Genomic DNA, 16,566 nt, shown 5'->3' with positions numbered 1-16,566 from the left:
AGTGGTGGCACGCAAAAGAAAGTGAAGGTACGCAGTACGCTAAAATATAAAGCGTCTGTACTGCGAGCACTGGTATAATTATTTACATCGTGTGTTGCTCTTTCACCATTGTGCACCCGCGCACTCGCTCTGTAGTTTTTAGCTCGCGCTCCGGCTTCGATAAACACCGTTTCTCAATACCAAGTAGGGGAGAGTGGGGCAAAGTGAGCCAGTGGGTAAGTTGACCCACCCCCTTTATCTAGGCAACCATACAGATTTGTAGCCGTGTGACCACAAATACAGGTAGCAACCATAATTTATATGTTAAAGAGAAGGACAAATTAAAGAGTTATGATTAAAGTATGATTTTTTTAACAAAAAAAAAACAGTTTTTATCCTATCAAAGTAAAATTTATACATACCAGGTATAAAGGCTGTTATGTTAAAGTAGATTTATCCAGGTCTAAATATTCATACCATAAATATTTGTGATAGGCTAATGTATAAAACCATGTGAATGATTTAGCTAAAGATTAGCCTGAATTACTAAGCTAGGCAGTTTCCCAGAACGGTGGCTGTGGGGCAAAGTGAAACAGATGGGGTAAACTGAACCAGGGGTTAAACCCCACCATGAGGCACTGTAACCATTGAATATGTTTCATTAAAAAAAAATTCTGTGTAGTTTCGCAAAACTGATTTGTTCATTTTTAAACATTTTAGAAAACATATCATGCTAAGACATTACCATATTAATTAATTTTTATGCATTTGGCGTTTTGCAGGTCTACACTGAAAAAACAAACATACCACTCAGAAACGTCCATTGACAATCTCCAAACAATAAGTTGTTCCTCAAAATCTGTATTTTCATCTGATACAGACTCAAACATGAGTGGATGACATCAGAGTACCGCGAGAGCGATTTAAAACCAACCTCCGCCGCTTTATTTCCCGCGGTACTCTGATGTCATCTGCTTGTCGGTTCTTGTGGCGCTGCGTAAAGTTGACCACACCTAAAAAATGTACTGCTAAACTCGACAGAAATGCTCTGTATACCAGCACCTCCTTTATTAATTTGTATAGCAGGAAAAGTTCTATTTTACTTCTCAGCGTGATAAATAGCTTACAAGGTTTGGTGTGTGAGCGTGTGAACTGACAGAAATGCCTGTGTCTCATGGCGATTGCGTGGGACTTAAGAGCCTAGGTTATATCAACATATGTCAAATTAAGTTACCTGATATCCACTTAATTTTATAAGTTATAAACATTCATTTAAAATAACATACAGCTTATGTATTAGGCCTATTTGCTTAAATTACATTTTAACAAAGAAACTGCAAAGGTTGATATTAAAACCCAACACGCTGGTGAAAACTGGATAAACCGGTTTTCTTTGATGAGGTGATCGATTAGCATTGGGGGTTGGCAAAGAATTGGCAGACCTAGGGGTGGGTGGTTTTTAATTTCTTGACTCTCTGTCACTGGTAGCTGCTAAAACAAGCAGCTAAACCATGTACAATTAATTACATTTTGGAATTAACTTCCTTCATGTCTTTTTATTTATACACTGTAAAAAATATTTTCTGAATTTTTAAGTAAAGTTAGCATTAAATATGTTTTACAAACAATTGATTTACAAACTCTGGGATGTTTGTGATTATCATCATTCAGAAAAATGGTGCTTGTGTTTAGACTCATGTTTTACGTGATTAAATCAGGTTACATTAGTTTCTTTTCAGTGTAGAACAGTTTTTAATCAAAATGCAAAAATATAGTACATTTATAAACATCGCTGAAACAAAGAGTGAATTAAAATTAAAAAAGTAATAAAGTTAAAGCTGCTGATAATTTTGTTTATATTTACTAGCATTTTCTGAGTGAAAAATGTTTAGATTTTGTTAAGTAGCCTAAATCCTACTCCAATTTATTTCAGTGTAGGTTTCTCATTTTTATCAGCTTTCATTTGCTTTTCAAAGGGCCGTCTACCTTTGCTACCGCCAGTGCTTTAATGTGGGCCAGTACCGCCACTTCCAAATATAGCTCTTGAGCGTACCACCGCCTCTCCCTGCGCCCAGAACCTACTTCTAACGTACCAGAACGCTCGTTTGCACATCTGTTTAAATCAGAGGCTTAATTTAATTATTTGGCTGCGCTGCCGCTTTTCAAAGCGCCCTTCACAATGCAAGCTACCTAATTCGTCCCACCGAGAGCAGAGACTACATTACCCATTCACCTTTGAGTTTTACAAGTTAAAAGCGCATGCGTAGCTTTTGCTGCTGTCAATAGGCTTGTTCGACTTCATGCGGCGCCCCGAGAATCGACAGCCAGAAGACGTCACAGTATCGCGAGAGCGAGGCGAAATATGATTTCTTGAATCATTCTCGCGGTACTCTGACGTCATCCGGCTGTCGGTTCTTGCGGCGCCGCATGAAGTCGAACAAGCATAGTGTTAACAACGTGGTTTGGAGAGGTGTGTGAAACGCGCAACCATAGCTGCTCTGTTAAAATGAAAATACAATGAATACTTAATATGCCCTCCTGGTTTTAGACTCTAAGGAGTAAAAGAACAAGGTCAGAATCAGATGACTCTCGCTGGCTGACATCCCAACAAGCCAGAATGATATCGCTGCAGGTCAGATGCAAGCTTTTTCCAATACCCTTCTGTAGGTGCGTGACAATCTCTGCTGTCGCGGCTGTCAGCTTGGTTCCCCTCGACGCAACTTCGGATTTCCTCAGACGATGTGCAGACTGATTGTATTATACATACTTGCTAAACTACAAGTGTACGAAATTTCAATGAATTTGAACGACGCGCACAGGAGTTTTACCACACGCAAAATGGAAAACAATGGGACAAAATAAAGTGATGACTTTCGAGTTTCAAATGGCCAATATTCTGTTATTCTTGAACCCATAGACATGGTCTTGGTGTCCAGAGAGTATCTTTGCCCGACAGCGACAATATGTTATTAAAAAATAAATTACATCATTATGGATAAATGAGTGCTTACAGAATATATATGTTTGAGAATGCTTATCAGTACTTTTTTGTTTCTTAAACTTTAAAGATGAATATTCTCCTTTAGAGATGGGCAATTTTCAGCAATAGCACATTATATTCAAATTTTTGAGCTCATAAAAAATATTTTTCGCTTATTTAAATGACTTTTTTATGTTTTTATGCACGTTTAGTTTTGGTGCAATTTCATCAAAAGCTTGTAATTAGGAAATACACACAACATGCTTAACGTGTATTTTCTATATGTTAAAAAGTTTGTAAAAATTGCGTATTCTTATATAATAAGAATAACAATATGATATATTTATATTGCGCTCAAAATGATTTAGAAATGGAAAAAGGAATTCTTCTCAACTACCACCAATAAAGTTTTAAAATTCTTCTTTAGAAAAACGGCATTTAAACCCACGTGCACCGAACAAGAAAACGTATGCTTACATACAGTCCGTGTATGATATCTTTTTTATTTAGTTTTACATATTTTTATTTATATGCATTTAATAATAAGGTCATAATGTACACACTGTTAAAAATGATTCAGTGGCTTTGTAAATATCTCTAAAATAAATGATTAAAGTAACTTAATAAAATCTCTTAATGCAGTTATGCGATTTTTTTAGTTGGAAAATAAATTAGTAAAAATAGAACAGATATTTTGTGTAAAATGTACATATATTATTTGATGTATACGCCTTAATAATATAAGTATTACATTTACAGATTATTTTAGTCAATATATTTAAAAAGGTCAGAGTAATATATTTAAGTTTTTAAAACTGTAATAATTGCATATTTCAAATTATTATTATTTCTATTTGACATCAAAAATGTGTAAGTTTTACGCCTAACTTGAAGTATGATTTACTTATATTTTCACATTGATATTATTTGAGTAAATGTAGGCAAAAAATAAATTAATAATAAGTAGAAAAAATGTCAATTTTAAACAATCACATAGCCAACGGTTTTTAATCAGCAACAAAGAAACTGCGCATTTTGCCGATGACAAACACATCAGAAACTCCTCGAATTTATGAATATTTACACTCACAATATGATTTTATTTCCTTAGTACAAAAGTATAACATATTATACAAATTCTCAGTGAAATGTATTAAACACCAATGCATACTTTTTATCGTGTTTCATACCATGTAAAGGGAAACATAATAATATAAAAAGTAGCCTACTGTTCAGTAATGCAGAAAAGCGCACCACAACCATGTTAAAGCTATTAAAACGTTCAGATGCAAAAATGAACTAAATGTAAAATTAGATAAACTAGTTAATGATATTGCGTAAATGCGCTCGGTCTCTTCAAAGGTCTTCGCGAATTATTTTGTTATAAGACTCGATTATCATACATCACGTCTCTTCTACTGTAAGTACACGGAAAAAATAAGACAAATGATCCGCGTTTGAGTCGGATTTTTATGAAGAATATGTGACTGTTTATGTAACTGGCAAAAGAAAACTTCGCCAACAAAATGTTTGCCAAAAAGCATGCATTTGTATGACATCAAAGTCCGTGTCATGTTACTTCAATATCATACAGTATACGCTCAGCATGAAGTCGAGCACACACATTGTCGTCAGTATGGCCTACAAGAAACACGCCTGCCCTCTACAGGTTTTTATATTTCCTGCGTCCCCCACCGAACCCCCCTTTTGCGGGATCTCGCAGAATTTCGGAAGTCTCCGCGGCATTCTGGTCTCAGAGACGCGCATTTTTAAAGGCCACATCTGTAACCTCCTCATTTTGTGTTCCACAATGAAAGAAAACCTCTTTAAGGATTGAAACTCCAATAACAGAGTGAGTAAGTGACAGAATTCACATTAATATTCCTTTAATAAACCAGGTGCGAGTCACATCAATGTAGCCTTGTGCACTCCGCACAATGAACTGATGCGGAGCTTAAATATTTGAGACAAAGTCGAGACAAAGGCCAATGTTAATGGGATTTGGTCAATATAGGAAGGAAGTCTAAAAGCTATTCTAGTTAAAGAACTCACAAACTTAATCACACTCTGTAGTAAAATAAAGCTGTGCCTCGTTCTTTATTATTCATCAAAATCATACTTTCTGTCAGTCAAACCAGGCTACCAGATTTGACTTGTCATAAAAAATGCCCTTTATATTCTTGGCCTTTTAATTATACATTACTGAGTCTCTTTATATATTGAATAGCGCTGATCCTGCACAGAGCCTGAAGGCAGTCTTCTCTCTCCGGCTCACTCCCTTTCGCTTTATGCCTAATTTCCCGGTGCCCCCCTATTTGGCTTTTCAGCCTGAGATCCTTCACACGGAAGTAGAGAGCTATTGGTGTGAACAGCATCGGAACTGGAAAGAAGGATGAGTTCAGTTTCAGAGAGAAAGGAGCGAATGAGCAAAAGAGAAGGAATTGAAGGGTTGCGCATTGGAGCGTGACAAAAGAGGAGGGGAAATAGTGAGTTGGAGCTGAAACAGATGGAATGAAAGAGGAAGAGGAGAAAAGACTAAGAAAATGAGAAGGATAAAATCGATAGGCAATTGAAATGCCTTCTCAGTGTCAGATATCCGTTTACCACCAAAATGAGATCTGTGCACTCTCTCAGAACAGACTTTCCGTTCCTCTGATATGATAACATAACTAACTACTGTATGTTACTACATAACCTGCCATGAAAGCCAATGCATAAAAGTTTCTCTTTATACTTTCTTTACTAAAGTGAAAAAGTGAAAGTGACGTAATTGCCAAATGTACAGTAACCCATATTTGGAAAGTGACTTTACACTTTTTTTGAAAATATGCTCATTTTCCAGCTCCCCTTGGGTTAAATATTAGATTTTTACCGCTTTGGAATCCTTTCAGCCGATCTCCGGGGTCTGGCGGTACCACTTTTAGCATAGCTTAGCATAATCCATTGAATCTGATTAGACCATTAGCATCGTGCTCAAAAATAACCAAAGAGTTCTGATATTTTTCCTATTTAAAACTTGACTCTTCTGTAGGTACATAGTGTACTAAGAGCGACGGAAAATTTAAAGTTGTGATTTTCTAGACAGATATGACTAGGAACTAATCGCTCATTACGACGTAATAATCAAGGCGTTTGCTGCCGTACCATGGCTGCAGAAGACACAATGATATTATGCAACAAACGAAAATAGTCCCTTTGGGTACTTTCAATAGCATGGGACTATTTTCAAGTTTTAAATAGGTAAAAATATCAAAACTCTTTGGTTATTTTTGAGCGCGATGCTAATGGTCTAATCAGATTCAATGTATTGTGCTAAGCTATGCTAAAAGTGGTAGCGCCAGACCTGGAGATCAGCTGAATTGATTCCAAAACTGTAAAAATAAAGGGAGTTTGAAAATGAGGCTATTTTTAAGAAAGGTTTAGTGTCCCTTTAATCTATACAGTGAGTAGTGAACACCTTCAGGTTACAAGTCTGACATTCTAACCATTATGCCACGACTGTGGTTATATTTGTAATAACATAATAATGGGGTTGACATTCATAAAAATCAGTTAAAATATATATTTTTTCTACAGCCATACTAAAGTACTCCTGGTTATCATCTTTTTTTCAGCCATGGTGCAAGATGAGAAAGGTGCAGATTTTATTTTCACCAGTTTCTGCATCAGAACCACGTCACTGTTAAAACTCTGATGGAATTTTGTACTCACCACAATGCCAAACTGCTCAGACTCACAAAGCTCCTCGTATTCATTCTTCAGCTCAGCCAGATTGCTCAACTCCTTCTGCTCAGGAAGATTTTTGATCAGGTTCTACAAAGAAAAGCACACGCATACCAATCAGTACTGTAGAAGAACCCACCCGTCCCTCTGGAAGAAAGATAAAGTCCACAGGGGCCAGAGACAGCTTCACAGCACCAACCGTTGATCGTGATCGGTCTTAATCGCTCACCGAGCGATGCGCATAGGTTCGGCGCGTGCCAGGGCCCTGCTCTCATCCGATAAGCAATCATTACAAATAAACACAATGCTGTTGCCTGCTTATTTGGTGAACTGTTGCAGTGATTTGAGTGACGGCAAACAGCAGAGCGAAGTTTAAATGGGGCCATGGCTCTAGATGCTATTTTTCCTTAAGCTGGTGGTCTGAAATTCACATAGAGACTCCCTGTGTTCACATCTTTCCACATTACTGCACCTTGCCAGTCTCAGAGAATATAGGGAATAAAAACAGCCGTTTAAAAGACCATGGTCTGATTAGATTGTAAAAGTCTACGGCTGTTCAATTCAAGGGGAAATATTAAATTTTCTCTTGTCTCCATCTTTGTTTTCGTCAGCTTGCTGACTTGGTGGTGGCTCTCCAAGGTAAATTCAGCCCCGCACTGCGCAGCACTTGGAGCTCAGCCGAGGTTCAAAGTTTTACGATGCCGAGAAGCCGACGCTCAAGGTGACTCTGAGAAACGAGGGAATAAATACCCCCACATCATTTAATATGTCACTGAAATGTCCCTGATGTTTATGGCTTACTTTTTCTCTCCCACAATTCTGGATGGAGGGCAAATCTGAGTCAAATAAAAAAAACAAGTTTACAGATGTTGAGAACTCTATTGCCTTCTTCCCCTTCAAAATATTTAAGATTTTCACATATGGCTCATCCAACTTTACAATTAGCTCTAAAAGTAAAGACATGCTGCAGGTGACGCGGGCGAAGGGGGAACCTTCATTTTCTTTAAATGCTAATTGTGCTCATAAAGGTCAGTTGAGTAAATGAAAAGGAATATTGCGACCTCTTTTTTTCTAACGAAGAGGTGCCCTTTCCTTGGGTAGACATCCACTCTCATTACATCCTCTATTTTGACATAACTACTGTAGTCAGATGACTGAAAGAAGCCAGTCATGTTCAGGCTATTTACCAGGGTACATTACCTCCCCAGCACACTATCAGATAAGGCACTGTGTCACCAGAATATGCATAAAAAACTACCAAATTACTTTTCTTTGTCTTCTTCACTGATAGCGTTTCTTAAACCCAGGTAAATGTTTTTATGTGTTCTCCCTCTGCAACAACTTCAAATGTCCTGCTGACAGAGGTACGTCTGACGCAATACGAAACCAATGCACTGACACCTGGATCTTCAAATATATAAAGTAAATAGAGTATTTCTGGCACAGTGAGATTTTGATGAAGTTTACTGATATAAACTATGGATACGCATATCTGATGTACAGGAGAATCCGAGAGCGGGCAACAGAATGAAAAATGTGATATTACTATAAAGTATGCTGTTGAACTTCAGTCAGCAAGGATTGTAGAAAAGTAGAAAAGCAGATGCTTTTGATGAGATAATCGTTTGCTTGTTTTCTGCAAGAAAACAAATACTGTAAATGCATATATATATTTTTGTTGCTAGGATGCCTAACCTATCCCACTTTTCCCTGAAAGCTAATCCAGGCAAAATAAAAAAGAATCCCGGTTTGTCTGGACAATGAGATAAATCTGATGCTTGACTCCATCACCTCAGTTGTTAAATTAAATAAATGCGTTGAGAGGCATTGAGACGTTTTAGAAAAATGCCCGCAATCGAGCAGCAAAGATCAGCCACATTAGGGGGAGGGATTACGGTAAAATGGCCATTCTCCCATCTGAACAGAGTCTGAGGAACATTAGCCCGGCGGTTCGGCTGGCGAACAAAGCTCCGCTAAACAATGTATCATTGATTTTGAATGAAACGCAACAACACAGCAGCACACCATTCAGCCACAGCAATCATCATTGCTAATGTGCCGCCAAATCTCATTATTGGAGTTGTATTTCTCCTTCGCCACTTGCACAGTCGAGACAAGCGATTAGGCTTTGCTGTTGCCTCTTTTCCAAAGGCGTCTACAGGACAAACAGACAAATAGAGCAGAGATGGAAAGAATACATTAAAATATGAAGCCGAAACGCTGATAGTTATTACGTCTGTCATTGGTTTACATAATTATCGGATCCCTGCATATTGAGTAAATGACAGACGAGGAGAGCCATATGGGAGGGTTGGGAAGAAAAGGCGTCTGAACTTCGATTGAGTCAGACTGCTCTCTCCAGGCCTCCAGACACAATCTGCATCTGGGAAGGGGGCTGCGGTGCATGGGGCCTACTAGACATGGCATGCTATTATAATAAGCCAATCATTTGGACTTTCTCTGCATGGCCAGACACATGCATGCTGTCATACTTTGCTCTCCCTCTCCACACTTTCCTTCCTTGTCTTTGTAGATAAGAAAAAAATAAGTCAAGAAAATAAATAAAAGGCATCATAGATTGACTAAGCAACGTTGCTCCCTGATGTCAGTGGGTAGAGCGCCGCGCCATATTAATGTGCAATTACTTGTGTTTTGGTACGTTTCCATGCATCATATAAAACAACAGTCTGCAAATTTAGTCACTGCCAAGTTCTTAAGTGTTACGGGGATTAATCCGGTGTTGGAAATGGATAGGAAAACAGAGACAGAGAAAGAGAAACCAAGAGGCTGTGGATCAGTAAACATTTTGACTGAATGACAGTATCTGTGGGGCTTCCAGCAGTATACTTTGATCTTTAATGTTGACATGTTACGGGCGCACACTCGACCTATGCCAAGATGAGAACTGTAACAGGCGCGCTATGGGAAAGTCTGCCGTCAGAATAGACACTACAGCTATGTTTGGAGAAGAAATACTAGCATACTACATTTACTATTGCGGCAACATATATTTGACCAAGTCTGTAAAAACTGTATAAAGTCGTTTTTAAATAAAGTCCTGAGAACATTCTGTGAAAATTTTATGTTGTTATTCTGGATTTCACAGACAGGGTCATATACTGTATGTATTTGACGCATATACTTTTTTATTGTGAAGAGTATTTGAATTATTATTTGAAGGGAAATAAAGAACTATAAAGCGGCATAGACAACAGTGCACATGACATGGACTGTCCAAACAAAGGCCCTATTAAAGGCAAAAGGCACTAACATCGTTTTTGGTCGGAAATGATATTTTTGGGACATTCAAGACCTCCTTTATCATTTGGATAAGTATATTGAGTAAATGTTGTTTCTTTTTTGAGAAATAACAATCAAAAAGGAAATAACTGACTAAAAGTCACAAAAAAGTTTAAACTTAAAAGGTCATTTTTCTTATTTTGTGTATTTGGTATAATACAATGTGTTAATGTGGTTCAAAAACAGATTATTTTCCACATACCGATTTGGTACAAAACTCATTGATTGATTTGAAAAGCGGTGTATCCCTGATTGGCCAGCTAACCTGTACGTTGTGATTGGCCTGAATACCTCAGACGTCAGTCGGAAATGTGACGCTCCTTACCATGTTTGAAAGATTTGCACACAATGCAATGCTAACAGGAGTTAACTTACATAAGTCAGAAGTGGGAGGACTTATGATAATGTTGCTCTTGTCTACATCACCAATCCCAAGATGTAATCCATTCTTTCTGTTTGTTGTAGTCCAAGAAAAGAGATTTACGTCGGAAACAATAACTCGCGTCATCTTTTACTTTGGGGTATGTTCCTTTTGCATACCGTTAACATGTACTAACACACACACACACACACACACACACACACACACACACACACACACACACACACACACACACACACACACACACACACACCAAAGGAAACGTGAATCGGACCATAGGTGCCCTTTAAAACATTTATTGTTGTATAATTCCTATAGTTTACATTTACCAAAAGTACTGTAAGAGGCTAGCCTGGCAAACACCAGAAAACTCTGTGGCTAACATGTCTTGCCATATCCAAACATCCTTATTGGATATGAAATTGTTTAATGCCAAAAGTTGATCTTTTTTAAAAATAAACTTGCATTCAAAACTACTTAGACACTATCTAAGGCTGCATCGAAAAGTAACTTCGCGTCTGCTCCTGCGTTGGATAAACAAAACTTATTCGTGTGTGGCATAGACGTCATTATCGTCTTGCTGGCCCCTCCCCATTCTGTGATTGGTTCCCTATTTGAGGCGAAAAATGGTCCATGGTTTCCATGCTAGACTTGCAGCGTGAATAAATTTGCGTGCAAGGCAGCATGGGGAAACAGGCTAGTAAAAGGCTGTTTACACCTGGTATTAAGATGCGTTTCGGTCAATCGGATAACAAGTGGCTCTAGCTCAGCTTGAGCCCACAGTGTTCAGCGTGGTTTTAAGGCTTACATTAATAAAACTAAAGCAGTTGCTCTCTGCCTCTTTCATTTTTCCTTTATTTTGCAAGGAAAAAAAATTCACAAGCTTAATTTATCAATTGCGCTAAAATATCAGAGAAAGCTCTTACATATACATGTACAAAACATTGGGCAGCATGTTTGCTTACTATACAAGCCACGACTCTCACATAATATTGGTTCATGTCAATTTAAACCGTCATTTCTCCTGCTCATGTTCAAACAAAAGCAGAGTGACTCGCCCACATACCATCCTCTCAAAGTAATCAAGACAGAAGCGGTTGAAAGAGGCGAAATAGATGGATTTAAATACGGGGTGTAAACGTGAAAGTGTCTCTCTTGTCCACATGCGATGTGTTCGGCCAAAACGCATCTTAATACCAGGTATAAAAAGCCAGTATCTAGTGTATGCGTCACATAATTCAGTGGAAACTAGTAACCTACTTTTCTTTTCTGAACACAGCCTATAAACCGGGTTTAAAACATATCTGAATATAGCAGCATGTTGTCTGTTAACCTGACAGGTGAGTGCTTGGAAGTCTTGGCAGCGGGGTCTGAGGGAGGGAAAAGCGCACCATGCTTGGGTAGATGGAAATAAATTACTCTTACGGACGTCTCTCCTCGGCTCAGCAGAGCATATGCCCAACGGTAAAGTCAGAAACTAGGGAAGATCAACAAATCTCAAATTACCCTCCCAGGGACAGCACAATCAATAAAAATGTTCTCCCAGCAATAAACTCTTTATTAAACTGAAAGAATTCACAAAAGGCGGGGTGCACGGGGGGCTGTAACCTTGCCTGCATGTGATGCCAAACAAAGAACTCTTCCTCAGAACCAGACGTGTCTGTTGCAAAAGGGTTGATGGATGCGATTGTTCGTTTGCCCTCCTTTTTGTTTCTACTAATTGATCTGTTCTTCATTTTTTAGGACGCATCGCTCCATGCGGCTCAGTCTCTATCTCAGGCAAAGCGCACAAGTGAAACATTATACAGCCGCCATCCTGCCGTGCCTTCTCAGCAGGTCTCGGCACGGCTTTCGGTAAATCGTTTCAGGGACCTCTGTTTAAATCAATACCAGAGAAAACTCTGAAACATACCCTGACCAGTTCCAAATCGTATATCATGACGGACATATGTGTTCTTTTCACTACATATATTTTACTCGTAAAAGTAAACGACAGGTATTTTATAATAATACACTTGCATCTTTTTAAAGAATGCTTATTAAGCATGCAAAGTATTGAAAAATGACACACTGGGTCTGTGTGAAACTTGGAGAGTCACAGTCTATACTGTTTATTTTGACATCTGTCTTCAATGAAAGCATCCTAAAAAGATAAAAATGACAGAAATGGATTGGACTGCACATTGCTCTATATAAGCAGTAACTTTTGAGTCACATTTGAAAAGCTCAGATGCAAAACCTTTTAAGTGAGTCCGACGTGTTTTTTTGTAAGTGAGCATTTCTTTATCAGACTCTATGGATTCTGCCAATAAATTCTGAGGCTGGGATTAAGCAGATTTGAAGCGAAAGTATTTGATGAACGTATAATATGTTTTGACGGAGATGGCGTTTAGTGGCTTTTGCATATAAGCTCCCTGAATTAATTTCAACAGGTTTTGCACTTAGCAAGTTGCCAAACAGCCTGTTGGGAACAAATCAGATACATTTTCTTAAATTAACAATAAAAGCATATATATTATAATAATGCACATATCACATACACTGTAAAAATGCAGCATTTTTGTCAAACATATATTTTTACGTTATTTTAACTTAACAAATTATGTTAAACAATTTCAAATTGTTTTTATAAGTTATGTCAACTTATCACAAGCCGAAAAGTTAAATGGGGACATATCATGAAAATCTGTCTTTTCCATGTTTATGTGCTATATTTGAGTACCCAGTGCTTCTTTAAACCTAGAAAATGAAAAGATCAACCCAGTAATTTAGTTTTGGTAAACCATTTTCTGCAAGCATGTGACAAAATAGGTAATTGAAATTTTGCTCCCCTTGTGATGTCAGAAGGAGATAATAACGCCCCTTAATCTGCACTATCCAACCACAGCACTGCCATTTAGTGCAGAGATCAACTCATTTGCATTTAAAAGAACACACAAAACGCCAAATTTTTGCCTTACACCTGCAAATTGGCAATGTTAACATGCTATAATAAATGGCATGTTAATCTATATGCTATTTTGAGCTAAAACTTCACATATACTCTGGGGACAACAAAGATTTATTTGACATCTTAAAAAGTCTTGTGAAATGTCCTCTTTAAAACAGAACGTTAAACTGACATGCAAAAACAAGTTGTTTTAACTTCATGCTGCATTTTTTACAGTGTAGAAATATTGGGTATAAAAGTACTTTTTGGTATTGAATTTGTAATAGGAGAATATTCAAAAGGAGAATATTAATAATATTTAGAAGGAAAGCATATATGTTCTGCCATAAAATGCTGCACTTACTGGCAGCTCACTATTTTGGAAACTGAGCTAATGTGTTGCCATTTCGGGAAAGGACAGAGATTAGAGTAAATCTGTTCCTCCGTGTAAATACAGAGCACATGATTCAACCAGAGGTGAAGATGTTTAATGAGTTATTCACATTATCTCTTAGAAACCCAATACAGATGCAGTCCTTATCAAAATTACAAGAAAAGAAAAGCCATATTAATAAATAAGCAGGGTAATTATCACCACACGGTCAATGTAAACAGCTTCTATCCAATTAAGGGTCTATACAGCACTGGCCTACGAAATTAGGTCATCATTTTATCACAGCAGCTTACAATTTACTAACACGACACTCCAATTGCCCGTGTAATCACGCACGTCCCAGAAACATCCACAATAACGCCAATATTTTTTATGTACACATATACTGGCGTCACAAAAGGCCACTGTTTTAATAAAACAGCAATTTAACGGAAAAGCAACCAATTGGTACTGAAGTGAGGTGTGAAGACCTAAATACAATCAGGTGTATATAGACAGACAGGAAAACACATCCACAGCCACTCAGGAGGGTAATTTTCGTCGATTGGCACAACATATGACACATTAGAGAGCCGTTCGGTTGGCATTAAAGTAAGAGAGCTGCACTCCGACGGATCCGAAAGGAATATCTACTCTGATAAATCAAACTAACACCTCAGACCGTTACAGACATGAGCCACTGTTGGCGACTGACAAATGACAAACCAGGTATGACACATTCCAAAATCACATTAAACTAAACGAGAAATAAAAAATGGATTAAATTTGCACTGGTGAGGGATAGAGTTGGCGGAGTTGACAGACTGCCCATGACATTCATTTAGTCGTTTTTTAACACTTTTTAACAGCACATGGAGAAAATAAGCACCTGAGCGGACTGCTACCAATTTTTTTCTTTTATGTGTGTTTAGTGGGAGTCGTGGGTTTAGAGGAAGTTAAAAGGAGGAGAAATCATGTGGATGCAGTTGTTAATCTTGGAAAAAATCGGAATTTTGCCGACACGTCGGTAATGCACCAATTCACAGTGGTGGTTATAAAATGTGTGTGTGTGTGTGTGTTTGTGGTATGTGCACACGCGCATTGATGCATATAGGCTTATATATAATGCATGCATATATTTAAAAATATAAAAATGTAACGATGATATATACATTTATTAACAAACATTCGTGTTCACATGCGCCGGTTTCCTTTTCCGCCGGTGGGTGCCCGTCACAACGTCAGGCAATGCTTAGGTTACTTACCAACGACAGACTCTCTGGAGCACCCACACGCTTTGAAAAGGAGGAAAGTTGCGCGGTCACATTTTTCACATGTTTTTAGACGCGTATATGTGCTTGGCCATTTCGGTGGGTGCTCGACTTTTTTTAAAAGTAGTAACTGTTTAAAATAGTCAACTGGCATCTTTATTTCAAACGACCCGACCGACCACGACCAGAATATCATAAAAAATATTTTTGGATGATTCGTAACCGCGGGTGACCGAAGGCACCCGCTCATTTCTGATCAACCCACGCATCACTGCAGAGCACCCACGGGATCGGCGCCTATGTGCGTACTGTATCACATACATCCATAAAACAACACTTGGTTCAAGTGAGAAATCTTTTTGGGGTTATAATGTATAATGTAAAGCCCTTTTGAAAACGCATTTTGATGGTGTACTGGTAGTGCTGATTGATACTTTTTCGCAACCTTAAGTAACCAAGAGAGAATATGTCGCCTGATTGTTCTGCACCCAAGCAGCGGGTCATCAATGATATCAGTTGCCTCCCCTTGCAAATAGCGCACAGAGTCTGCTGGTCGGCTGCATTTACACAAACTCAAAAACATCTTGCTTTGTGAAATTGTAATTTATATTTTTAATTTTTTTTCACCACCACGGGTCGCACTTCACCACCATGGCTGTGCGGTCTTTATGACAACCATAAATATTGCAAGAGCTTGCTTACTTCTGAAATACGGTAAATGAAAAACAAAATAAGGTATCCATTATCTTTTCTAACCGTACATGTGTTGGTTATATGAGGATTTGCATTTTTATTTTGTACACATGCTCATTTTGAGCAGTCCTTGTAATGTAATCAAATATTGTTGTTACCTAATGAACTTTAAATGCAATTGGGACATAATGTAAAGATCTCATAACACAAATTGTCTGCCAGAATACATTTAAAAAACTGGACAGTCTAACACTAGACCATTCCTGTCTCCAGTGACTACTGTATGGCAAATTTTAACAACGTACTGTATCTAAAGTTCTGAAGTTGATGGCAGTCATCACATTTAATATTATCTGTCACCACATTATAATATCTGCAAATACAACAATTCACACGAAACTCATAGGCAGACAGGCCTAGGACAGATTATTATGAAATATATCAAATGTCAGTTAACATATTACCGAATCAGAGGCATTTATTTTGTAAATATCTGGTACATCTCTGTCACTTTGGTTGCATTTTGCCCCAAGCCCTGATTTGTTTCTGCCAAGATTCTAAGTAATGACATGCTTATCTCTATATTGTGATTTCTTACCCATGTCCTTTATTTTTTCTACTCAATTGATCAGTACACATTTTGCTCCTAAAATATTATTTCATGCAGAAGAGCGCTGTGCCAAAAACAAGCCGCAATTAAACTCAAGGGGAGAGCAGTCTTTCCTACTTATACAATGAGCCGGGAAGCCAGTTGCAACTTTGTGCTTATCGTCCTGTCCTGACACTTCACAATATGCAAACGACAGGTAACAATACACCAACCTGCTCCAGTCACCTGTTGTTAGTCTCTTGAACAAAGACTGGCACCGCTGCCATGCCCTGCAACCAACAAGCGAGCCAGGTAATGAGGGCTCATGAATATGTATGAAGACAATG

General features: G+C 38.1%; 1 protein-coding gene across 8 annotated transcripts in view; it reads right to left on the bottom strand.

Moving 5' to 3' along the window:
- diaph2 (diaphanous-related formin 2) overlaps positions 1 to 16,566 on the bottom strand; it is a 505,065-nt gene that overhangs the window by 191,486 nt on the left and 297,013 nt on the right. For all 8 annotated transcript variants that reach the window (XM_065273074.2, XM_065273073.2, XM_065273078.2 and 5 more), the window contains one exon: positions 6,671 to 6,772. In XM_065273074.2, coding sequence (XP_065129146.2) covers positions 6,671 to 6,772 — 102 coding nt within the window. The remainder of the gene's footprint in view (positions 1 to 6,670; positions 6,773 to 16,566) is intronic.

Source organism: Paramisgurnus dabryanus, chromosome 16, assembly GCF_030506205.2.
Source record: "Paramisgurnus dabryanus chromosome 16, PD_genome_1.1, whole genome shotgun sequence".
In the NCBI taxonomy this organism is placed as follows: Eukaryota; Metazoa; Chordata; class Actinopteri; order Cypriniformes; family Cobitidae; genus Paramisgurnus; species Paramisgurnus dabryanus.
Note: the sequence above shows the minus strand (reverse complement) of the source record. Positions and strands in the feature narration are given on the sequence as shown.